Source organism: Cetorhinus maximus, chromosome 4 (assembly GCF_964194155.1).
Source record: "Cetorhinus maximus chromosome 4, sCetMax3.hap1.1, whole genome shotgun sequence".
NCBI classification, from domain to species: Eukaryota; Metazoa; Chordata; class Chondrichthyes; order Lamniformes; family Cetorhinidae; genus Cetorhinus; species Cetorhinus maximus.
The window spans coordinates 150,978,683-151,004,924 of record NC_135882.1 but is presented as its reverse complement, the minus strand read 5'-3'; the positions used below and the strand labels follow the sequence as shown (position 1 = coordinate 151,004,924).

General features: G+C 41.6%; 1 protein-coding gene across 5 annotated transcripts in view; it reads left to right on the top strand.

Annotated features, from left to right (window-relative positions):
- LOC144679959 (adhesion G protein-coupled receptor B1-like) overlaps positions 1–26,242 on the top strand; it is a 186,727-nt gene that overhangs the window by 4,367 nt on the left and 156,118 nt on the right. For all 5 annotated transcript variants that reach the window (XM_078540970.1, XM_078540969.1, XM_078540967.1 and 2 more), the window contains exon 2: positions 15,162–15,265. In XM_078540970.1, the coding sequence (XP_078397096.1) occupies positions 15,165–15,265 (101 nt within the window). In that variant the 5' untranslated portion in view covers positions 15,162–15,164. The remainder of the gene's footprint in view (positions 1–15,161; positions 15,266–26,242) is intronic.

Here is a 26,242-nt window from a genome sequence, read left to right as displayed (position 1 = left end):
TGCAGGGATTAGACAGAGAGGGGGACTTTCTGCACTATTAACATATTCAAAATTAAAAATGGCCATAGCTGCCGCCAACATTATGAAGAGAAAACCCTCAGGTATTGCAACTGTGGGGGGAGGCCTCAAAGTGATTCTGGAGTGCTAGTCCCTTGCTGGAAATTTCAATTTAGCCTCTCATCATTGGCCTTAACTGGACTTCTAATTGACTCAAACTACCCATTGCTTGTGGGCGGGTAGCTAGGCACAATCCAGCCCCCATGAAGACAGCTGGGAGTTGGGACTGTGGTGGGGATGCCGGCTGGCATAGGGAAATCCCATGCCTGCCAGTCTCTGTTCTTGCCCTCAACCGGGGCCAAAATGCTGCTCTATGGCTCAGTTGATAGTCCTCTCAGTTCTAGACCCAAAGATTGCTGGTTTGAGCAGCACAGTGGGGCTTGAGCATGTGAATGCTGATGGAGTGGTGCTATGTGGAAGAAAGTGTCTTTTGGATGAGTTGTTAAATGGAGGTTATGGCGTCTTCAAGGGCACATTGAAGATTGCATTCTTTGAAAAAGAGCAGTGAGTTCTCTTGGTCCTCTGACCAACATTTCTCTGTACTTCAGTAACAGCAAGTAAACAGATTTACTGATGTTCCTGTCACTGCTGTTTTGGGAAAATTGTTGCTGCAGAATAGATTCTGCCTTTGCCTATGTTTAAATGGTGACTGCACATTAAAAGTACCTCTTTAACTATAAGGTACTTTGGGAAGTTCTGAGGTCATAAAAGGCACTTTATAAATGCGAGTTATTTCTTTCTGTTGCAAAAGCCTTCCATTCCAAACAGCGTGAAATGCTTTCCGATATTTCAACAGTATGGTAAGGCTCTTGAAGAACATTAGTTTTTATTTGTACCTATTTAAATTCAAGGTAGGAGTTTAAGTTCTCTTGTTAGGCCTATCCTCCTGCAACTAAGCAGCCTTGCATTCTTTCTAACTGGACAACACAGTTTCTCCAATGGTAGTAAGTATTGAATTTGCATTTACATTGCACTATTCATTTTCTCAGCTTATCCAAAGCACCATGTTATGTGTGTAAACATGGTAGCTAAGTCGCTCACAAGACAGCCCCACAATCACCAAGTGAGATAAATGATCAATTACCTCCATTTTGATGTTTTTGGTTGAGGGTTTGGTATTGGCCATGACATTGAGAGTACCTCCTGCTCTTTTGCAAATAGTACCATGGGATCCCTTATGTCCACCTGACCAGGCAAGAAGGGACTCTGTTTTACGTTTCATCCAGAAGACACTAACTCTGATGGTGTAATGCTTCCTTGGTACTGCATTGATCTGTAATCCTAGATTAATATGATTGGTCTGACTCAGAAGTGAGAGGGCCACCAATGAGCCAAATTAACATGGCAGGTGCCATCTATATGCAAATGCATTGGGCCCATTACTCACTCTGATGCTGCACAAAATAAGATAGAACAATAATAAAGAAAATTAAACAGTTATTTATCTTCATTTACACTATCCTGATATAGGTGGACTGAAACATCTGTTCCAGAGCTGTTACTTGGTGGAACTATTTTTTTTTATTCTTCCTTGGAATATGGGCATTGCTGTCAAGGCCCACGTTACTTGCCCATCCCTGATTGACCTTGAATGAGTGGCTTGCTCTCCCATTTCACAGGGTGGTTAAGAGCCAATCACATTACTGTGGGTCTGGAGTCACAAGTAGGCCAGGCCAGGTTGGGATGGCAGACTTCCTTCCCTAAAGGACATTAATGAATCAGGTGGGTTTTTACAACAATGGTCACCATTACGAAGACTAGCTTTATATTTCAGATTTATTAATTGAAATTAAATTACACCAGCCACCGTGGTGGGATTTATACGCATGCTCCCGGAGCAATTTTTTTGTTCAAGGGACTCCAAATGGTGTAGTCAATCAACCTTGAGAAGTTAGATCTGTTAGATTGAGATTTCAAGATTTTAGTGTTGAGGACAGGAGCTTTTAAAATGTAAAATAATAAATAAATAATGAAACACAATATTCTGTTTACTTCCTGGTAATTAAACACAAGGATACACAGCCAGCATGCTTCACATAGGAAATTGGCTTGGTGCTAAGACTGAATCTGTTATGTGTTCTTACTTCTTATATTTAAAAAAAAATATGTTGATACATATGTTACAGATGAATATATTTCAGAACTGACTGTATGAATTGTATTGTAAGGACTCCCAGATATTATTTGGGAATTTGCAGTAAACAGTGAGGAGGAAAGTAGCAGACTTCAGGAGGACAGGATGATGAAATGGGCAGGCACATGCCAAATATAATTTAACACATAGAGGTGTTAATGTATCTTGGTAGGAAGAATAAACGGAGGCAATATAAACTAAATGATCCAGTTTTAAAGTGGTTACAGGACAGAGAGAACCGAGGTGCACACATACAAATCTTTGAAGGTGGCAAGGCAAGTTCAGCAGGCTATTTTAAAAGCACATAAAATCTTGTAAGAAGAAAAGCAATGAAGTTATGCCAAACTTTTATAAATCACTGGTTGGACACCGCACTTTAGGGCAGATGTAAAGGCCTTGGAGAGGATGCTGAGGAGATTTACTAGAATGGTACCAGGGATGCAGGACCTCAGTTTTGTGGAAAACCTAGAGAAGCCATGGTTATATTCCTTGGAGCAGAGTAGGTCAATGGGAGGTTCAGTAAAACGGTGATCAAAATCATGAGTAACAAGGAGCCTCTGTTTTCAGCGGCAGCAGGGTCTGTTTCCAGTGGACACAGATTTATGTAATTGGCAAAATAACCAGTGGAGAGATTAAGAGAATGTTATAGCTGTTAGGATATGGAATCCAATGTCTATAAAGGGTAGTGGAAGCAGATTCAATAAGAACTTCCAAAGGTGAATTGAAGGGGAAAAATTGCAGGACTCTGGGGAATAGGTAGGTGAATGGAACATATTGGAATAGCTTTTTCAAAGAACTGGCATAGACATAATGGGCCAAACAAACTCCTTCTGTGCTGTATCATTCTATGATTCTACGATGGGTACCCCTAATCAAATCATTGTTGTAAAGTGACTTCTCCTAGTTTCAAATCAAGCACACACCAGTGCTGTGAAACTCTCTGCCTACTGACATCATACAAATATGTTCCTGATTTGGCATTAGCTGGCATTAAAATGACAAAGTTACTCAGAGAGGCCATAACATGACACCATAGAATGGGTATTCCATGTTAGGTTCTCTGAGGCTGTCCTCCGTTTTGAATAATGTTGCAGTGGTTCACGCTACAGTACACGTGTCATTTATTATGGCATAAACATACCCAACAGCAAATATAAAGCAAAATTTTTGTTGCAGTTTTATTGACTGTTCTGGAAACTAAACCTGTCTGAAAATTCACATTAAAATAAGATGTATTCCTTTAAAAGACGACCAGCAAGACAACATTTTCAGATAAATTGAGGCACTTTAACCTTGAAATGACTGCAATTTAGCTAAAAACACTTAACACATTGACATGGTATTTCTGTCAATTATTTTAACATGGCATTAATTGATTTAAGTGTGTTGGTGCCTGCTTCAACGTGAGAGGCAAAGAATGTCATGTGAAAAGTTAGCGCGTTCATACGCCAATATTGCATGCAGTAATTTAGAGGATCTTGCATCTTGATCGTTTGTTTAATTACATTGAAACCTGTCTTAGAGGCCATCTGCTCAGAAATCTGTAATCTGATTATTCAGACTTGAACTTCTGTATGGAATCTATTTTTGGAGACCCTATGAAGTTGCTCTTGAAGATGATCGTGGTTGACATCATTTTTATTGTTATCAAGTAAGAACCGAATACCATGTAATTGTCAGTGGAACAATAATGCAATTAAAACTTAATAAACATTTGTTACGACCCCAGATGAGGTCCAATATTTGTTAAATTCCCAGAGGAGATCTCCAATTTGTTATGACCGGGACGGAACCCCAATTTTATGATCCCGGGTGAGGAGGAATGAGCTGGCTCCCTTTCTTTATTCAACCCCCTCGGTTGATCGCAACAAGGTTAATTTAAAAATTCTTTCCCCCGTGGACACCTTTTACCAGTCCAAATTTATTTACTTTTCTTATGGAGCCAATTTAACAGGGCTTTCTTGATTCAAAGAAGGAGTAAGTTTATTAGTTACTAAAACCTGAGAAAAATAATGAAAACGCGACACACATACACACAGATCAGAAATGAGAAGTTAAGAGTCCAAATAAAAGTTAAAAAAAATTACAAATCAGTCCTTTGCTTGCCTGCAGGGAGTAGACGCCAGTATGTTGCGGCCATTAGGTTGGATGAGTCGAGTAGAGCTGACCGTGGCAGATTCTCAGTTAGCTGGAGATACTTAGAGTGAACTTTTACATCACCTCCTGCTGGTGAAATTTTCTGGCCCCACCAAAGTCAGTGGACTTTGGAACAGCTGGCCGCATTTTATGGCTCTGCCCCCCGTTGCAACAGGACTGTAAAACTCCACCCTTCTGCAGGGTAGCTGAAGAGGCTATCTGATTTCCTTTCGAAGATGGCTTCTGCTGAGCCTTGCCTACAACAACAAAGAAAGAGACAGAGAGAGCGAGAGATTTCGCCTGCAACCCGCAGGGGCACTTGCTTGGTGTTTCTTCTTGTTTCTGTCACTCACCCACTGTCCTTCGGCCAGCTTTTTAACGCACTTATCCCTGTGTATTCCCAGGAGGGGAGGGGTGTGGGGGGGCAGGGGGAACGGCATGTCCATGCCCAGAATTCATTTTTTCTTTCACCTCACACAATTTTACACATTCTCACGGCGCAATTGACTCTGACTTTTCATGGCCTGTCCAACCTTTCGTTTGGCTGACGGACGAATCGGCCAGGCGGCCTTTGCATTTTTCATCAAACCTCATCCAAAGGCGGGATGAAATTTCCGTGATGAAATAAAATAAAAATAAATCTGTGCGGATAGCGTTTTTATCAGCTATATTTTCAAGTGATTGATTATGATGCATGGACACTTTTTTTTTTCAGCTTTTAAAACATTTAGTTTAGCCTTTTCAGGTCTCCAGCTCCCCAAGACAGCTGTCTGCCTCCAGGGACCTTTATCACAGCGCTCACCTGCGCCTGTGGAAATGTCATCGCCCGCCCTCTTCCTGCCCCCACCCCAGCATCACTGAGCTTTTCAGCTTGTGTTTCGCGCTGGCTGGCCATTAATTGGTCAGCCGGTGTGAGATTACTGTCAGGGGCCTGATTCCCAACTGCTCCCGGCCCCACCGATTGGGCGCACCCGCCAAAGGTAAAATTCAGGCCTCTGAGTTATAAATTAACAGGAGATGGATTTTTGAGTGACTGCTGAGACGTATAAATCAGTCTTTTGTCTCCGCAACCACAGGAGATTAAAGTTCAGTCTTTTGCATATTTCCTATCTCCCTTTCAAGTGTCTCTGCTTGAAGAAGGCCATGACACCTTTTTCAGGCGCAACATTCCATGTTCTCTCAGGACAGGCCTGTCAGTATAACCCACATAGGAATTTTCCGGAAAGTGGTCACTTTACATTATCAGCCATCTTTTGCTCAGTGTCTTTGCTTGTGTTTCTTTTAAAAACCACAGGTCTTCCTTTAAAAACTTCAATATGCCCATAAGTAATTTGTGGCTATAATCTGCTTTTCATGACATAATGTATATCAATTATTGCAGCTTCAACATGTAATAAAATGTTTTGCATAATGCACAGGAATGTGAAAGGGATATGGTAATATGAGATAAATACCAGCTTCATAACTTAGGGAGAACATGAACATTTTTTTTCTCACAAACTGAAGTGTTTGTTTCTCCTGATGAATGGGAGGACAAAGTGGGAGAGGAAAGGTAGAGAAGAAGTGAGGTGACATTAAAATAGAAAATTTCAGAGGCTTAGCAGCTGGAGAACTTTGATAGTTATCCACTATTCTTCCCATTAAACATTTTTCATGTTAGTTTTTCATTATATTGTAAGGAAGCTAATGCTGTACAAGAAGGGGAGAATAACTATATGGCTAGGTTTAAGAGAGGTTTCTGCTGAAAACTGTGGGGTACTATGATCAAAGAAGATGTAAAGAAACTTAAAGGGAGAAGTTACATAAAAGTATGCTGTTTTAACATCATAGTGGATTGGTGTACTGATCCATAGCAATCTTGACACACAGAATTGATCCCATTACACTGCTGAGATCCTGATTTTGGCTGTGCCGCTGTTAAGTAGAGATGTTAAGTAGATGCCAGACAATTTCCCACTCCTCCACCTGCACCCTCCCACACCACTGACATGGAAAATGTAAACAACCCAAGCTGTCATGCCTGTCTAAGCAATAGCTTTGTAGTAGCCGAAGCTTGAGAGAAGACCCCTGAACATTATAATCATAGTCTTGACATGTCCCAGGGAAAGAAACAGGGGGAAGAATCGACTGGGTGAAATTGATTTGGAATAAGTTTAAGCTGTTCAGCTCAGTGCTTTTCTGTGATGTTGATTTGTTTGAAAGTTGAAAGCAATGACAGTGTAATACAGAGTGTATCAAAACAGTTACTTTTTAAAACCTCCGAATCCTTGAACTCAACATGTTGCGTAATGGTACTTTAACTTTGGGGGTCACTCATTACTAGTGCCACCTAACTACCTTGATGTCAACATAGTGTCCTTTCATTAACATAGTTCTACAGAAAACCAATAATTAAATTTCCTTCCAATCACTAACGGACATTATCCACGTATATCCATCACAATCACTTACTTAACTGTGATCTGATAGTGAAAGCAGTACACTCGTTGAGAACTCTCACATGGGGAGTGTTTGTTTTTTTCAACTGTAGATCTTTCTTCCATCAGTCTCTTGTCAATCAAATAAAGCATTGAGGCCCCAAAGTGCGTAGGAAGAGAAGAACATATCAAAGCCATGTAGCTCCTTAAGCCTGTTCTTCCATCCTGTTAAATTATGGCTGGAAATGTACTTTACCTCCATTTACCTGCCTTTGCTCCATATCCCTAGATACCCTTACCTATTGTAAATCCATCATTCCAAGTCTTCGAAATTGCAATTAAGTGAGTATCTTTTGGGAAGAGTTCCAAATTTCCACCATATGCGCGATGGTAAACATGTGCTCCTTGAATTCACTCTTAAATAATTTAGCTTTAATAATCAGCTTGGTCTGCATTTACTCACCAGAAGAAATCATTTCCCTGTCAAATTTCTTAATTATTTTAAAGATCTCAAATAGATCACCTCTCAACCTTTTAATTTAAAGGGAATGCTAACCTAGTTTATACAACCTTTATTTGTGACCTATCCTTTTAAGCCCTCGTGTCATTCTGTTGATTCTGCACTGAAACCCCTTAAAGGCTTTTCCTGAGGCTTGGTTCCAAAAATTGAATGCAGTAGTCCAGTTGGGGTCTGATAAAGGCTATGTACAACTAAAGCCTTTTGTCAGCCTTGACTTAGAGCTAGCACACCCACGTTTGAAGGTTGTGGGTTGAAGCCCCACTCCAGAGATTCAAGCACATAATCCAGGCCGATGCTTCAGTGCAGTACTGATGGAGTGCTGCAGTATTGGAGGTGCCATAACTCAGATGAGGCCACGAGTGTCCGCTCAGGTTTAGAAGATCTATAGCGTTATTTGAAGTGTCGATGACCTGGCCAACATTGCTCACTCAACCAACAGCATTAAAAAACAATCTGAGCATTAATCTCATTGCTGTTTGTGGGACTTTGCTATGGCTGCTGCATTCCCCTTTATTACAACACTGACTACATTTCAGAAGTACTTCATTGATTGTGAAGTGCTTTGGGATATCCTAAGATCATGAAAGGCACTATATAAATGCAAGGCACTCCCTGCGTATTTACTCATCCTGGACATATAAGGTATTCAGAACCTCCTACATCCTGCAGGTTTCACAGCTTGTGGGCTTCAGCTACCCCATCCCCCACACTAAACTCAGTTGTTTAGCTCTAACAAACCCCCTCAATCTCATGACTGTTTGTCGGACCTTGCTGTGTGCAAATTAACTGACACGTTTCCCCACATTACAGCAATGACTACGTTGCCAAAGTACTTAATTTAGTTGTATAAAGCTTTGGGATGTCTGAGATTGTGAAAGACTCTAAACAAATGTAAGTCTTTCTTCTCTGAAAGCATCATTCCCTCACCTTTATATTCTTTTGAGATAAAGGACAACATGATATTAGACTATTTGATGACTGTCACCTGTGCACTAGTTTTTAGTGATTTTTATACATGGATGCCTCAATCTCTATGTGCCCTAGTTTTTCCCCACTATGTCTTTATTTCTTTGTAACTTCTTTCACGCATCTGCACAACTTTCTGTAGCATATTTGGATATACAATGCTGTATTCGCACATCCAGCTAATACATATGCTGAAGGCCAAATGCAAACCTATGAGGAAGACCACTTATTGCATCCTGCTCATCAGGATTATCTCCACTGTCACCGCCTTCCCAACCAGTTATTGATGCATGCCCCAGGTAAGCTCAAATTCCATGAGCTCTCGTTTTTGATTTTTGTGAAACTTTTTCAAATGCCATCTCACAATGCTTGTATTCGCTTCCCGATTCACTGTCCTACTAACTCCTAAGTGTGGCTGAAATTGGGAACTCCTCTTCACATTTGGTATATGTCCCACCAGTCTGAGGTGACTGTACTGGTCAGTGCTCTAACATGTTACACTGGAGTGTTACTTCTATCACAGCAGTAATTATTTTGTCACTCTGTTTCCCTTAAGTTGAACATAATCCTTATCATGGTAAATCTCTTGGTAACATAGAATCATACAACGCGGAAGGAGGTCATTCAGCTCAGTACATCTGTAGGGTACATCTGTCCAACTAGCCCCCACTGCCCTGCAACTGTTTTCTCTTAAATAATTTATCTAGTTTCCTTCCAGTGCAGTGCATTTCAGGTCACAACAATTTACTGTATTATTAAAAAAAAGTCCACATGGTACCTTTGGCTCTTTTGCCAATTAGCTACAGTCTGCTCTAGTTATTCAACTTTCTGCCACTTCAAAACAGTTTGCCTTGATTTCCTCTATCACAACAGTTCATGATATCTATCAAATTTCCTTTTAACTTTCTCTACTTGAAGGAACACAACCCCAGCTTTTCCAGTCTCTCCATATGACTGAAATCCTTTATCCTCGTACCATTTGAGTAAATCTCTTCAGCACCCTCTCTAACACCTTTACATCCTTCCTGAAGTGCGGTGCTCAGAATTGAATATACTACTCCAGCTGAGGCCTAATGAGTGCTCAATAAAGTCTGAGCAGCTTCCTAGCTTTTGTACTCTATGCCTCTCTTAATAAAGCCAAGGATTCCATTGCTTTTAAGTAGCCTTCTCAACTTGGCCTGCCACCTTCAAAGATTCATGTACATATACTCCCAAGTTTCTCTGATCCTGCACCTCCTTTAAAATTGTCTCTTTTAGTTTATATTGACTCTCCATATGCTTCCCACCAAAATTCATTACTTCACGCATTTCTGTTAAATTTCATTTGTCATGTGTTTGTCCATTCATGCATCAAAGAGAGCAGTGTTCCTCATAGTGATTCCTGGGGAACACCACCACATGTTTCCCTCCAGTCTGTAAAAACAACCATTCACTACTACTCTTTGCTTTCTGTCCCTTAGCCGATTCAGATCCAAACTGCCCCTGTCCCTTTAATCCCATTATCTTTCAATTTTCTTACAAGTCTATCAATGTGGTACTTTGTCAAACACCTTTTGAAAGTCCATATATGCAACATCAGCTGCACCAACCTCATCAGCCCTCTTCATTAACTCATCAAAGAGCTTAATTAAGTTAGTCCAACATGATTTACCTTCAACAAATCTGGCATAACTTCTGTTCATTCGCCAATGCATTTTGAAATGCCAATTAAGTTGTCTTGCATTATTATCATTAAAGATTTTTCCATCATCAACTTTAAGCTGACTGGCCTATGGATGCCGGGTTTCTCCATCTCCCCTTTTGTACACAAGGATGTAACATTTGCATCCCCTAGTGCCCTGGCACCACCCCTGGTCTAAATCTAAAGAAGATTGGAAGATTGTGGTCCAAGCCTTCATAATTTCCACCCTTACTTCCCTCAGTAACCTCAGATGCATCCTTGCTGGACTTTTCTACTTTGCGAGCTGCCAACTGTTTAAGTATCTCCTCTTTATCTATCTTTACCCAATTCTAGATCCCTATTACCTGCTCTTTCACTGCGACATTTTCTTCTTTAGTGAAGACAGATGCAAATTACTCATTTAACACCTCAGACCTGCCCTCTGCCTATAATTGAAGATCTTGTTTTTGACCTCTAATTGGCCCCATTCACCCTTTGACAGCTAATTCATACATTTATAAATTCATGAAAGACCCTTATATGTTAGCCACTAATCTGTTGTCAGACTCTCTCTTTTCCCCTCTTATTCCCTTATTTAGATCTCCTCTGTTCTTTACATATTCAGCTTGATTTGATTCCATATTATGTACTTTATTTCATAGCAGATTTTCATTTGATGTTCCAGAGCATCACCAATAAATACTCTGAGCAGTGTAGGGTAAAATCTGGTGTTGGAATGGAACTTCCTGTGTTTCAGCCATAGGGAAGAATTTTCCCCCCGTCAGCAGGGGAAGTGCAGGAGCAGGCGCGCCTTTGATCGGTGCCCCCGATTGGGGGCGCGCCGCCATTTTACGTGGGCAGGCCAATTAAGGCCTCCCAGCGTGACGTCCGCCAGGAAGCGCTATGCGCTCCCTGTGCTGGTGGGGGGGATTCCATCAGCCGAGAGTGCGCTCTTTCACGCATGCACGCGAAAGAGCTCACATCTCCCTGAGACTAAGTGCTGTCTCAGGGAGATTGGTGCCTAGTTTAAAAATGGTACATGTACAATAGTAAAATTTCTCTGACATGTCCATCACTTTTAATCAAACCTTTGTAAATTTTTTAAAACCCTCATGAAACCTCATCCTGCCCGAGGATGAGGTATCATGCTTTTTCTGAAGTCCGCCAGGGCTCCCGGCCTGCCCGCCAACCATAGCTGATTCGGCTGCTCCCCCGCTGACCTGAAAATTGAAATAACGCAGGGTGGCATCAGGAGTTATCCTGACGTTATCCTGCGTCATTTTACGTGTCGGCGAGCGGGTCCTGCACCCCCCCCCCCCCCCCCCACCACACCCGCTCGCTGACCTAAATATCCTGGCCGTAGTTTATGCAAATAGGAATCAGATGCATTTGATCTTTGCTAAGAGACTAGATTTATTTTCTTTTTTAATCGCTAGATGCAATTCTGCAGATATTTGCTATGAAAACAGTAACTGTATATCTTCTCGTTTAAATTAACGTAAAATTATATTTGGGCGTATTGTAATGTGTAGAATAGTCATCACAAAAGTTTAAGGCACAAAAGCATAACTGTTGCCCCAGTTATAAATGTAATGTTAATACTAGAGTGGGCCTCCATTGAGTCTCCAAAAGCAGATAACAGTAAATGTGACGCGGAAGTTATCTTTATAAAATTGTTTGAAAATATTCCATTTATCTCACTGCTCCTTTGAGATGGATGTTAGAATAAGTGACAGCAGCATCTTTAAATTTGCATTTCAGCGACAGTCACATAGGGCAGAACTTTCTCTTCGGCGTGCGGGGGCGGGCCGATGTGTAAAATGATGCGCGCCCGCCGAACTGGCAAAGGCCTGTTAAGGCCATTAATAAACCAAATTGACAGGGCTTGTCCATCCAACCTTAATTTTGGTGGACAGGAGAAGAACCCAAGTGGCCTTCGCATTTTTCATGAAACCTCATCCACGGGCGGGATGAGGTTTCATGACGGGTTTATTAAATTAATAAGTATTTTTTAAACATATCGTAAACATGTTCCTGCTTACGTGACACTGTCACATGAGGGGACATGTGTAAATGATTTTTAACTTTCTTTATTTTGAAGTTTCAAATTGAACTTAATCTCCCTGAGGCAGCTCCATGCCTCAGGGAGATTTCTGCGCTCTTTCGCGCGTATTCGACCAGCCCACCCGACAGGCAGAAGATTCTGCCCTTGGCTTTTTTAACTTAAACAAACACATGCAAGAAATTAGGAAAATGAACATTGAGATTCACAGTCATTTTTAGGGTATGCATGTATACAAGCACTCTTGTCTGCACTTTCATTGTGAGCTGGCTACTCATGCTTTGCCTAATGGATTTTGTTTGAGTTAAAAACAGGAAATACTAGAATTGCATCAAGACACTTTAACATTGCAAAATGAAAAAAAGAGTAGGTTAATGTACCTGATGAACATTATACGCATATAATATAACTATCTGGTCTCTCAGTTATTACTTGACCACTTTCTTACTTCTCCTACTTCGGTGTTATAGAAAGGACTGCGCTGTTGAAGATAGAATGCTATTTGACAAGCACTATCTAACTTGTGATCCCCTATGCTATTGTCCATGTGCAATCAAGAATCTGCTACATGGCTGTGATGTTTAGCTGCAAACCTGGTCTTCCCCTTTAAAGGCCCCTACTCTTAACAGACAAATCCAAAAAATTGCAACAACTTACAAACTGCCAACATCAATCAGAGGAGAACTGTAGCTGATTTTAAATTTTAGTGTTTAGTTATGACTGATATTTAAAATTATTTTTGAGATGGTTTTTATTGCAACAGAATGTGCCATGTCTAAAGTCTGATTATTGTATACTGGATATAAGCTTTTATTTTTGTACTAGTTGATGTACGATGACATTGCACACGGGGAACATTAGACCAAGTGCTACCTTCAGACGAAGCAGAATTCGAGAGCAGGAAACAATTGGAGCAGGGCACACAGATGTACTCAGTATCCATTTTAAAGTCGTACATTCTGTCCTTATTTTTGTATCCCGTTATAGATTCCTGTATCCCACATTTATTATGTAAAGTTGCACACTGTAATTACTGTGACAATGCTGGCATTGCAGCACCTCCACTGAAGGGGCGGGTTGGGGAGAGTGGAGTTACAGCCTAACAAGTTTTATATAACCAGTTTCCATTCTAAATGTGAACATGGGAATTATAATGGAAAATAAAATTACAGGCAATGTACATAGATATTAGATCCTTACTCTATTAGGAATAGATATGGTTTTACAGTACATTGATCAGACAATTATACGGTCACCTGTCCTCTTACTTGGCTTTATTTTTATTCAAGCATCATCTAGTGATGGCAGCATGGGCAGGTATCCAACTCTAAGCCTGTTCAGTGCTACTCCGCCTACAGGAAGATGGAGTTATCTGCCTGACTTTCCCTCCCTGCTCATCGCGAAGCGATTTATCTCTTTGATGCTTCCTGATTAGGATTTCAGCAAGTTAGAGAGATTGCAAAATGTAGAGGTTTTTAACCTCCACTTTACTGAGTTGCATTGTTACCTTTGTTTTAACTTTGAAATCCTTCCACGTGAGTGATTGGATAAATTCAGTAAACGATTTGGCATTGACAAGGCAAGAAGGTCCTAGCTTTGATTCCTGTTGGGTGGTGAATAAATTGATCTCCACTGGGAAAGCAGTTGGGGTGTTGACCACTGTACCGTACAGAAGGAGGAAAATATCAGCCTGGGTTCCTCCATTTGATTCAAGCCTTAATGGAAGATGTACTTGTGTGGACATTGGAAGCCAACGAATCAAGCTCTTGTTGATACATTGCACAATTGAATATTTTCTTGACATTAGGAAGGGATAATATTGAACAAAAAGGGATATAATTGGTTTGGTAACTTTGGTAACAAAAGTCTCTGTGAGCACATTTCAGGAACCAAAAATACCTGAAAGCCGTCCATTGTGACAAGAATTCTGGCATGATTCTCCCTGTGCGATCCTGAACACTGCCATCAGGCTGAAATGTGGATCAGAAGCCCGTGTTGTGTGGGAAACAGTCACTCATTGTGATTTTCCCTGGAGTGGCCAGTTAATGGTCAGAGAATGGACTCGCCATCTAATTAAGGATGGCGGGCAAGCCCTTGAAGCTGGAGGGCCAATCAGAAGTCTTCCAGCTTGAATGCAGCAACAGGCTGTGATGACAGGTAAGTAACAGAGAGGGCGCTAAAAAAGGTGGTGGGGAGCAACCCTCAACAGGGCAGCCTATGGCTGCCGCAGCACTCAGGCAGACAGGGAGGGCCATTAAAAGCCTGCCTGCAGCACTGGCCTCCTGCTCTTCTGCTGGAAGACTGCCTCCAAGCAGTTAAACTGGCCCCTGCTGCCTGTGGAGACCTGGGGCAGAATTTTCCCCCCACTGGGGGGGAAGTTGATGGGCTGGCGTGTGCGGGCATGCTTCCGATTGGCGCGCCGCCATTTTACGTGGGGGGGCCAATTAACACCCACCCAGCGTGATGTCCGCAGGGAAGTGTTATGCGCTCCCTGTGCGGGCGGGGGGAATCCCTAAAATCGAGAGTTCGTTCTTTTACGCATGCGCATGAAAGAGCGCACTCATCTCCCTGAGGCTATGTGCTGCCTCAGAGAGATCGGCTCTACTTTCAACAATATTAAAAATAGAGAAAAAAAAAATTCCTTTACATGTCCCCTCATGTGACAATGTCACATGAGCTGGGACATGTTCATAATTTCCATAACAACTTCATTAAAATTTTTAAAACCCTACATGAAACCTCATCCCGCCCGTGGATGAGGTTTCATGTTTTTTCTAGTTGCCGCTGGAGCTCCTGGCCTGCCCGCCAACCTTAAGGTTGGACGGGCAGGTCCTTTAATTGCTTTAATTCATCCTGTCAATGGCCTCAATTGGCCATTGACAGGTCGGCGGGCGTGCAGCTGATTTTGCTGCGGGCCCGCCTTCTTGGAAATTTAAATCGGGCGCGGTGACATCAGGAGTTCTCCCCCGACGTCACCACGCATTACTTTATGCGTCGGGCCGACGGTAAAATCCTGCCCCTGGAAGTCGACAGGAAAATCCCAGTTGGCCAGACCGAGTTCCTGAGATGAGTAAGTGATTTAAGTTGCTGGGGGGAAATAAATTTGCTTTACATCTTGTATTAAAACATGATAATGATAATTTATTGCATAAAGATGTTCACTGTTAGCTCTGACTTCTAACAATTACTCTATTCTGGCTTTCTCATAGAACATGGACAAAACGATCCTGCCTTCGGTCACTCTAATCGTTGGCTGTGGAGTTTCCTCATTGACTCTCCTGCTGTTAATCATTATTTATGTATCTGTCTGGAGGTAATGACATTGAATTTTGTTTTATTAATTAAACTGCATTGCAACCTATATTCAAAGGATTATATTGGCTGATATATATAGTCAAAAGGCCTGACATAATTACCAGCTTTTGATCCAGCGGAGAACTTCTTTAAGAAGTGACCTACCTAATGCAGCCTGTATCTTTATGGCCTTGACTAAAGGGGTCAATATAAAGAATTTAAATCAATTACCGCTATATAAATGTCACATGTTTTTCGTGACTTGCTGTTCCATATATTCATTTTGGTAGGAAGAACGCGGAGAGACAATATAAAATAAAGGGTAAAGTCTAAAGGGGATGCAAGAGCAGAGGGACCTGGGTGTGTATGTGCACATACCATTGAAGGTGGCAGGACAGGTTGAGAGTGCAGCCAATAAAGAAAAGGCTTTATTAATAGGGCCATAAAGTAGAAAAGCAAGGAAGTTATGTTAAACTTATGTAGAACACTGGTTCAGCCTCAACTGGAGTATTGCTTCCAGTTCTGGGTGCCAAACTTTAGGAAGGATGTGAAGACATTAGAGAGGGTGCAGAAAAGACTCATGAGACTGGTTCCAGGGATAAGGAACTTCAGTTACATAGAAAGATTGGAGAAGTTGGCACTGGTTTCCTTGGAGAAGAGATGGTGAAGAGGAGATTTGATAGAGGTATTCAAAATCATGAGGGATCCAGACATATAAACAGGGACAAACTGTTCCTACTTGTTTAAGGACTGAGAACAAGAGGGCACAGATTTAAAGTAATTGACAAAAGAAGCAATGGCGACATGAGGAAAAACCTTTTCATGCAGTGAGTGGTTAGGATCTGGAATGCGCTGCCTGAGAATGGAGGCAGGTTGAATCGAGGCATTAGAGAGGTAATTGGATTATTATCTGAAGAGGAAGAATGTGCAGAGCTACGGGGAGAAGGCAGGGGAGTAGCACTAGGTGAATTAGTCCCCCTGAGAGCCAGCACAGACACAATGGGCTGAATGACCTCTGTGCTGTAAACATTGTGCGATTCTGAGCTGGGATGTCAAAAAAGCGACTTGCTCTGGTCCCCAACCAGTACGACTCTTGAGTTGATCACTTTGGCCATCCTCATATGTTCAGAGGTCTTCATCACCTAATCTTCCCTCTGTGAAATCAAGTTTGCTGCCTAATGGCACATGGTTCCTGAGATCAAAAATGTTTAATTTGCTACTGTACTTGCTTCAGAAATGTTGCTGTTTGTTTTATTTGTACATTTATTTCCCTTCTCTCTAGTTGTTATTAAAATGAGAAGGCAGTGGAGGACATAATGCAGAATTGCAATGGCTCACTGTCCTTTCCTACTAGGAATATGGTTAAAATTGATTCCAGGTTAATAGGATTTGGATTTTCTCTCCTCCCTGGCAGCAAGAGTCGCACGTTGAATCAATTTAACCAATTTAAGCCCAGTTGCTACCAAATGAGAACTTGTCGCATAAAACTACATTGGCAATCTCACCCAGAAAGGCTCCAAGGATGGCTGTGAAATAAGAGATGCTTTTTTTAATATTGAAAGTAGAATGTAAATTGTTGGGAGCGTTTGGAGTAAACTTTATTCTGTATCTTAAGCATGTTAAATCTAATCTGAATCTGCTTAACATTGATGCTGACTGTTCAAAATGGAAAGATATTCCAGCATTCGAACTAGGAACAGGAGTGGGCTAATTGGCCCCTCAAGCCCGCTTCACCATTCAATAAGATCATGGCTTATCTAATTGTGGCCTTAATTCCACTTTCTTTTCAACCCCCTAAACCCTTTGACTCCCTTGTCAATCAAGAATCTATCGAACGCAGCCTTAAATATTCAATGACCCTGTCTCTACCACTCTCTGGAGAAGAGTTCCACAGACTCACAACCCTGTGAGAGAAAAAAAATTCTCCTCATCTCCATCTTGAATGGGAGAACCCTTATTTTTAAATTGTGTCCCCAAGCTCTAGTCTCTCCCACAAGGGGAAACATCCTTTCAGCATCCACCCTGTCTAGTTCCCCTCAGGATCTTATATGTTTCAATAAGACTGCCTCTCATTCTTCTGAACTCCAATGGATACAGGCCCAACCTGTCCAACCTTTCCTCAGGATAACCCCCTTATCCCGGGGATCAGTTGAGTGAACCTCCTCTGAACTGCTTCTAATGCAATTATGTCCTTTTTTAAATAAGGAGAGCAAAACTGTACACAGTGCTCTAGATGTGTTCTTGCCAATACCCTGTACAACTGTAGCAAAACATCACTACTTTTATTTTCCATTCTCCTTTCAATAAACAACAACATTCCACTTGCCTTCCTAATCACTTGCTGTACCTGCATACCAACTTTTTGTGATTCATGTACAGACGGCCAGATCCCTCTGCTCTACAATCAGAGTTCTACAATCTCTTTTCATTTAAATAATATGCTGCTTTCCCGCCAGCATAAAATTCCGCCTCTTATGTCCTCTTCACAACTTACTTTCCTACCTATCTTTGTGTCATCAGTAAATTTAGCAACCACACATTCAGTCCTATCATCCAAGTCATTAATATAGATTGTATATAGTTGGAGCCCCAGCACTGATCCCTGTGGCACTCCACACATTACATCTTGCGAACTCGAAAATGGCCCCATTTAAGCCTGCTGTCTGTTTCCTGTTAGCTAACCAATCCTTTATCCATGCTAATGTGTTACCCTTTGCACCATGAGCTCTTAGTGTAGTAGCCTTTGAAGTGGCACCTTGCCAAATGCCTTCTGGAATTCTAAATACACCACATACATAGATTCCCTTTATCCACGTTGCTTGTTACTTCATCAAAGAACTCTAATAAATTAATCAAACATTATTTCCCTTTCACAAAACCGTGTTGACTCTGCCTGAATGCATTGAGATTTTCTAAGTGTCCTTAATAGTAGTGCCAGCATTTTCCCTATGACAGATGTTAAGTTAACTGACCTGTCATTTCCTGCTTTCTTCCTCCCTTTTATCTTTTGAATAGAGGAGTTACATTTGCTACTTTCCAATCTGATGGGACCTTTCCAGAATCTAGGGTCTTTTGCAAAACCAAAGCTAATGCATCTACTATCTCAGCAACCACTTATTTTAAGGACCTGGGATGAAGTCCATCAGGACCTGGGGATTTGTCAGCTTTTATTTCTAATAATTCCCTCAGCACCCTTTCCCTGGTGATTGTAATGGTTTTCAGTTTCTTTCTCCCTTTCACCTCTTGATTCACACTTATTTCTGGAATGTTATTTCTATCCTACAAGATGCACTGCAGAAATTCACCAATGCTCCTTAGACAGCACCTTCTAAACCCACGAACACCACCATGTAGATGGACAAGGGCAGCAGACAGATGGGAACACCGCCACCTGGAAGTTCCCCTCCAAGGGGAACACTCACCATTCTGACTTGGAAATATATTGTTGTTCCTTCACTGTCGCTGGGTCAAAACCTTGGAACTCCCTCCCTAACAACACTGTGGGTGTACCTACACCACAGGAGCCGCAGCGGTTCAAGAAGGCAGCTCATCACCCTTTTTCTCAAGGGCAATTACAGATGGGCAATAAATGCTGCCTTTGCCAGGGACGCCTACACTCCATGAATGAATTTTAAAAATCCTCAATAATGAAGACAACTGCAAAATATCTGTTCAATTCACCTTCATTGAATATTCATGTCCCCAGCCTTTGTCATCTTGCAGCCATGTCTCTGTAACGGCTTTCAGATCATACATATTTATTTATTTCTATTTGAAATAAATGCCTAGCACGAATGTCAGCATGTATGGCACGAATAGTTCTCGGAAGTGGAAAAACTCTCTCAAAAAATAAATGATAAACAGAGTGAGCACCCTAGGCCAAACTTCGTCAGAATAAATTCTATTGAGAGAAGACTTATTTTAAAATAACGAGTAGAATTTTGATCCTTAGTACAGGGGCTCTCTGGATTGGTCATTTCTGGTATATTGTTTGAAAAAGATGACTTACAAAATTCATTATTAATTCTAAAGTTTTCTGAACGTTTAATTAGTTTGTATTAATTTAAATAGGTAGGATTATTTTTTATATATTACCCACATTGATTATAATGTAATTAATAACTGCTTCCTGGCCTATTAGGCTCTAATTCTTAGAACAGGTACAAGATCAGTAGAATTAAAGTGACTCCAGGGTCCAATAAGGTGATTCACATCATTGCAGTCAGACAACTCCTGCTTCATGTATTGGTGGAAGACCTGTACAACAGAGCAAAATGTGCTCTTCACATTAATATTTAAGAGAGAAAAAATTTGCATCGTAATTATTTTGTTCTTTCTCAAGGAATCAATCTAAGTCAATGAAGTTAAGGACTTAGTGTGGGATAGAATATCAGGAGCTGAGTTTTGGATAACTGAAGTTTATGAAGGGTGCAAAGTGGGAAGCTGGCCTGGCGAATATTGAATAAAGTGAAACAAAAGCAAAATACTTTGGATGCTGGAATGCTGTAATAAAAATGAAAATGCTGGAACATGCTCAATAGCATGGCTGGCAGCATCTGTTGAGAGAGGGAAACAAAGTTAACAGCTGGGATTTAGATCCCGTGAAGAGGTTCCCCCTGCACTGGTTGGAGAATCAGTGGCAGCCCCGCGTCGTTTCCGTGGTGGAGGCCCGATGCAATTAACTGCCCCATCGGGCACTTAACTGGCCAGCATCAGGCCTTCCATGGGATTTCGGACCCTGGGGGCGGACATCCCCTAGTGAAAGACCAGCAGCTCTCTGTTGCTCTAGGCCCAGCCCAAGTTCACCGCTGAAGCCAAGATCACAGCTGAGTGGAGACAGGATGGGAGTCGGAGGTTGCCAGAGAGGAGGGTGTTGGAGGCATCAGAGGCAAAGGCAGGTACGTGGCTTTGAGTGCCTCCCCCTTCCTAATGCCGGGTCCCAAGATTGGGCACTGAGTGCCTGACAACATGGGACCACCCGCTACAAGGCCACAGGTAAACCTCACGGTTTGTTTTGTGGACTTCAGGATGCACATGCGACTCCCATTAAATCCCTGAGTCACCACTGAATTCCAGTGGGCTCAGAAATAATTGGTGTCAAGTGGCTCGTGAATGAGCCTAATTGACATACTGCCTCTGGTGAATGGGATTCCTGCATCAGGCCCTTCCTGCCCCCAACTTAATTGGGGCCAATTTTCCTGACGCCAGGAACCCAGTGTGGGTTCTCCTGCCTGATTCCCCTGGCATCCCTTATCCCTGCCATCATGTACGCTCCAGTGGGTTCAGTTACATTGTGCCCAATGTATCAAGTCAATGACCTTTCTTCAGAATTGGGAAAAGTTAGAGATGTAACAGGTTTAATGCAAGTGAAATAGGAGGTGGTGGGGAGAAAGATCTGAAAGGAAGATCTGTGATAGGTTGGAAGTCAGGAGAGATTCAATGACAAAAGAGGTAATGGTGCAAGGCCAAAGGGAGAGGTAATGGGACAAGTAAAGAAACAAAAGATGTGCCTAGAGGTGGTGCGAATAGCAGGATAATGAATAGCTGCCGCCTGAAAGCAAAAACAATGAAAAAAGAAAGAAAGAAGAGACAAGAAAAGTAAAGAAACAGGAAACAAAATGGGACAGAGGTTACAATTTAAAATTGTTGAACTCAATGCAGCGAATACAGTATATTACATTGAAAGAAGAATAAGTAAATTATCGTCATCTGGAAGGAGTGTTTGGGGCCTTGAATGGAGAGATGGGAGGAGGTAAATGGGCAGGTGTTGCATCTCCTGCGCTTACACAGAAAGCTACTCATGATGTGATCTCTGTGTCGGGGAAGCTGAACACAGACTGGGTGACCGCTCTGCAGAATGCCTTTGTTCAGTCTGCAGGCATGCCCTGAGATTCCTGTTGTCTGTTGTTTTATTCCCCACCTTGTTCTAGCTCTGACTTTTCTGTTCTCTGCCTGCTGCAGTGTTCCAGTGAAGCTCAACCCAAGCTCAAGGAACAGAGCCACATCCTTCAAATGGGCATTTCTGGTCTCGACGTTGAGTTCAACAATTTTATTTTATAACCTCTGCCCCTTTGTTTCCTTTTTTTGGTGTTTTTTTTTTCATCTCTGTTCATCTTCCTGCCATTCACACCTCCTCCAGGCACATCTTTTGTTTCTTCACCTGTCCCATTACCTCTCCCTTTGGCCTTGCACTATCATTTTTTTTGTCATTTAACCTCTCCTGCCTTCCATCCTATCACAGACCTTCCATTTTGCCTTTTCCCGCCCTCCCCCATTTGACTTGCATAAAATCAGGGTACATCTCTAAGTTTTTCCAGCCCAATAGAAAGCCAGCCTGAAACGTTAACTCTCTCTCTGCAGATGCTACCAGACCCGCTTAGTATTTTCAGCATTTTCTGCTTTTATTGGATTAGTTGAATCTTGAGGTGGCAAAGGCATGAATTTATGTTTCAGTGGTCATTTGGCTGAGTTAGGGGCAGAGGTGGGCAATGTTGAAAAAGTGGCCTTTATATTGGAGAATAGCTAAAGTCAGAAACTCAGCTTAGGGTCAAACAGTATATCAGAAGCTGAAAATAACTTTGTTTAGCTTGAGACAATGTCTGGGGAGAGAGAACACAGTTGATGGCGAGGTTACACAGTTTATAGTGGGGGCCAAAGACAATTGATTTGTTCTTCCCAGTGTTTAGTTAGAGTAATTACAACTCATCTAAGACCAGGTGCCAGGCATGCAGCCTGATATTCATTAATAGGAATTCTTCAGGCTGCAATTTACACTGTTGGAATCTTAACCAGGAAATGTATGCTGAGATCACAGCCTCAGCTTGCCTGGTGGAGTGTAGGTGATATTATGACCTGGTTGTCTGGGAGCGGAGTGAAACTCAAATGTGGGCAGCAGCCCCTTTTCTGAAGCATACATGGTGGGTTGATCGAGCATTACCTTGAAAATATCTGTGGGCATGTCTCTGGTGGGCTGGGTTAACTTGCCCTCACACCCAAGGAGAATATAGCTCCAGGGAATAAAATAGAGTAAAACATAACGAAAGGGTGAAAAAGAAATGGGGAGCCACGATGAAATCTAATAGTAAAGCAGTAGTAATTTTTACTTTGACAAACCATCATTTTTATTTGGAAATTTGCTATAATAGTTTTTACTTAGACTAGTGCAGCAAAAAAAAAATCATCTTTACAGGTATTCTTGGTTGAATAAATGCAAGTCATGTCATTCGACTACTAATAGGCTGCCCAATACAGATCTAAAATAGAGGTTTTCCCTCAGTCTCAAAGATACATTTCTGCTCCCCTCCGTGACCTCTCTTTTCAGTGGAGACCATGCTGAGCAGGCCTTTGTTGTATATATCTATCCAACTGAAGCCCTTCAGCAGGTTTTTGGACATTGATTGGTTTCTTGTTTGACCTGTTACTCCAACCCATCTAATTTGTAGTGTGAGCAGCTGGCTGAACATTTGTTAGTGAAGAGAAAGTTACCCTCTCAAACAAGGGGTGTAAAACGTACTTTTCACTGGGAGAGGCAAGGAGGCAAACCCCTCTGTCACAAATCAAAACCTAGCAGTCTTTTACATTTCAAATATAACTCTGGCACAGCAGTTGTATATTTTGATAGATGGATGTCTTGTTGGTCTAGTCAAGCCAGGGATAGCTCAACAGATGAGTTTTGAGAGGCTCCAACACAGATTGTACAAGTGTTGAAATCAATACCAAAGGTCAAAGTTACATCGATCCAGGCAGGAGATGTAGGAGGGAGATTATCAGTATCAAGGATTAGACTAGAAAGGCAGAAAATTGGTTTGGAGATTGGAAATAAAATAGGGTCCAGAAAGGGTGAAAATCTGCTGAACCAGTTCTGTCCTTGAGTTCCTAAATTGGATCAATGATTTCAATTATGTATTTTGGGGAAGAGGACCTAACATGGAGACAGAGCATTGATATAATTATATTGTGGGATGTAGTGTGAACTACAAAGTAATCCTGACTATGTGTAATCTATAAGTTCAATATCAGAGGCAACTTGCAGTACAACAAAGCCTTTTGCTCTGTTACAAAGATGTATCAGTATTCATTTGGTGTAGTTATATCCATGTATGATCATATAATTCAGAACAGTTTAAAGATTGCACCTCAGCCTTCCTAGGCTTTATGTTTTTAAACCATATTGTGAACCAGTACATTTACCTGCTGAACTACAGCTTATTACTCCTTTAACAAAATGCCTATAATATATTCTAAATAAATATGTTTAACGAAAGACAAGATTTTCATACCTGTAAAAGCTAAGGGCACATAAAGTAACTACTTGAACACATTGGCGTTCTTCACTGCTTCTTTCTACTTCAGTGAATAGTAAACCGTTTATTGATTGAAAACCTGAACCATGTTTATGAAAGCTGAGGGTCAATCACCCAGCCCTTAGATTAAAGTCCTTGACTCTGAATGTTTTACTTTGAAACTCTGTTGTAGTTGACATTTACTCTGTATAATCAGTAAACCAACCATTTATTTGGAAGTCAAATCCATCATGATTGAAACCAATATAGAGTTAGATTGCCCCGAGATTGACTAGTTTATTTCTTTTTAACTGAAGTTGAATTGAAGTTAAAAGGTCATTTGTAATCCAAAAAAAAGATTTACTATGAACATTGGAAACTGTAGATTTTGAAATTGTCATCAACCAACCATGTTTGTGATATTCATGGCAGCACAATATTTATTGGAGATTGTGATTCAGGACCTTGGAGAGAGAAAGAGAGAGAGAGAAGCGCACTTCGAAATATTTCTGGTCCAAGTGAATGTACCTTATGCTGCTAAACTTTAAAGATTCCCCTCAGTCTTCCAACCTTCAGTGACAACATCCCACCCCCACCCCTTCCAGGCACCCCCGCCCCACTCCCTCAGCCCCCAGATCATCCTATTCTGTGAAGCTCGACTTCTTGCTACAATATGGTCACTGCTCACCCCCTGGTCTATTGACAAGCGAAATGGCTATTTTTCACATGTGAGTCTAGTGATTGTCAACAGGCTATTTGACTGCAGGAGCATCTCAGCTGAAGCTGATTCTGATCTCACCCAACTTTCACATGTGCACACTTGTAGTAAATTAGGATTCAGAATTCTTCCCTAACTCAAAGATGTTGGGGTCAGTTATGGTGCCTCTGTCACCACCCTAGCTCAGCTCAGAAAGCTCGACACAGATTCGGGACCAAACTTGAAACCTTCCTGAGTTCTATAGTTTATATGGCACAAATTGCTTTGCCCATCCAAGTTATTGGGGAGCCAAATATGTAACCTTCATTCGCTTGTGTTGCCATGACAGAATTCTTACGATTGAGGTAAAGGACGATGTGTCCAGATGTGTATGCAAGGATGAGCTGAGATTTTGCAAACCTCTGGCCAGAAGTGTTAAAAAGACTTTCAGGATTACTTTTCCCACTGGGAGAGTCCATTATAACATCTGTGTCACTCAGTTGCTCTCCAAAACGCTGGGCAACTAGCCTCCCTTTAACCTTATAAGTCTCATCTGCAGGACCTTTTCCATACAAAGCTGTCTATGCAATGAGGCTGGCTGTCCCCTATCTGGTGCTTCAGAATAAACTCCAAATTCCATCCAACTAATTCCTTTTGTTTTGCCTGTCTGATTAGTTTACCCTTTAGTTTATTGGCAGCCACCAAAATCCTCACCGTCATGAGGATGTCTGTTTCTAGTCCTATATTGAGACTGTTCTGTGGCCCTCCTTTCATTGTGTAATCTATCTGAGCCGCAGCCTCTACTTGCACTTTGATGTCTTTTGGGACAACTACTGTAAGATCTCTCTCTCGCATGAGCAGAAACCCGTTCACAGGCATCTAACACTGCACAGTTAAATAACTCCGTGACTAATACATTCATCACTGGAATAGAAGTTCTAGTGACGAGTACAATTCCTTCAGTCTGATCATCATCTTCAGCCTCTGAATTTTCTGTGTCATGCATCACTTCAAGAACTCTGCTGTTCCATTTGGGGCAGCTCACAGCATAATGATGTTTTGAGTCACGCCTGAAGCACCTGCTAAATGTTCCCCAGGTAGTCCTGGGATTCATTCGCCTGTTGCTGCCCCAATCCTGCCGTCTGCTGTGGTATCCAGCTAAAAATACTTTCATCCTCGTTCCTTTTATCTGCAACTCTTTCTTTGTACTGGTGCTTGCATCCAGATCCTGGATGATCTAGAAACGCTGCAATCCTAGAATCCTCCATCTTTTATGACATCGTAGATGCTGCTGGATCAAGGCTGCTGGAAATGACTGCTTCCCTAGGGTTTGTTTCAGGACAGTGGACAGCTACTCTAGAAGGGAGTCACTTTTCTGAGAACTGAGCCCCAGTTCAGACCTGTCTGTATGTGACACCTTCGCACAATCCAGTAATTTAACTGCAAGAACTGAACAAGGAATCTCCAAGTTGAATTCCAGTGGTCTTTTATACAGTCTGCTGAAGTCTGAAATATATTCCTCCATGGAATCTCTGTCTATCTTTTGAAATCTTATCAAAGTCTGACCACATCTCATAGCCATTCAATAGATCATCTCTGCTAAATTTCATCCATGAAATCTAATAAAAGAATCAAACCTTCCTCAGTATCCAGCTGACTGGCTTCCAGCTTACAAGATTTGTTTGGAAGCAACAGCGCCAAGGCCATACCTTGTTTCCTCTTCAGTAGGAATGTAACTCTTGTCCACATATCCACGTAATTCTTCAACTGGTCATAAGGTTCAGGCTCTGAGAACTTTGGTGGGTAATCATACCCATTCTTCATAAAAGCTACTCAGATTGTAAACTTCCGTCTTAACAAAAAATTCTTACTTTCCAACCTTCACCATGCAAAACTTTTTAACAGCCAGTTGGTGAAAGAAGAGCCCAGGAGCCAATTTTTACTCAGTTTTAGATTTATTCACAAGGTGAGCTGTTACAAAAGAATAACTGCTAACTCTAGAGCGCCCCCCCACCAA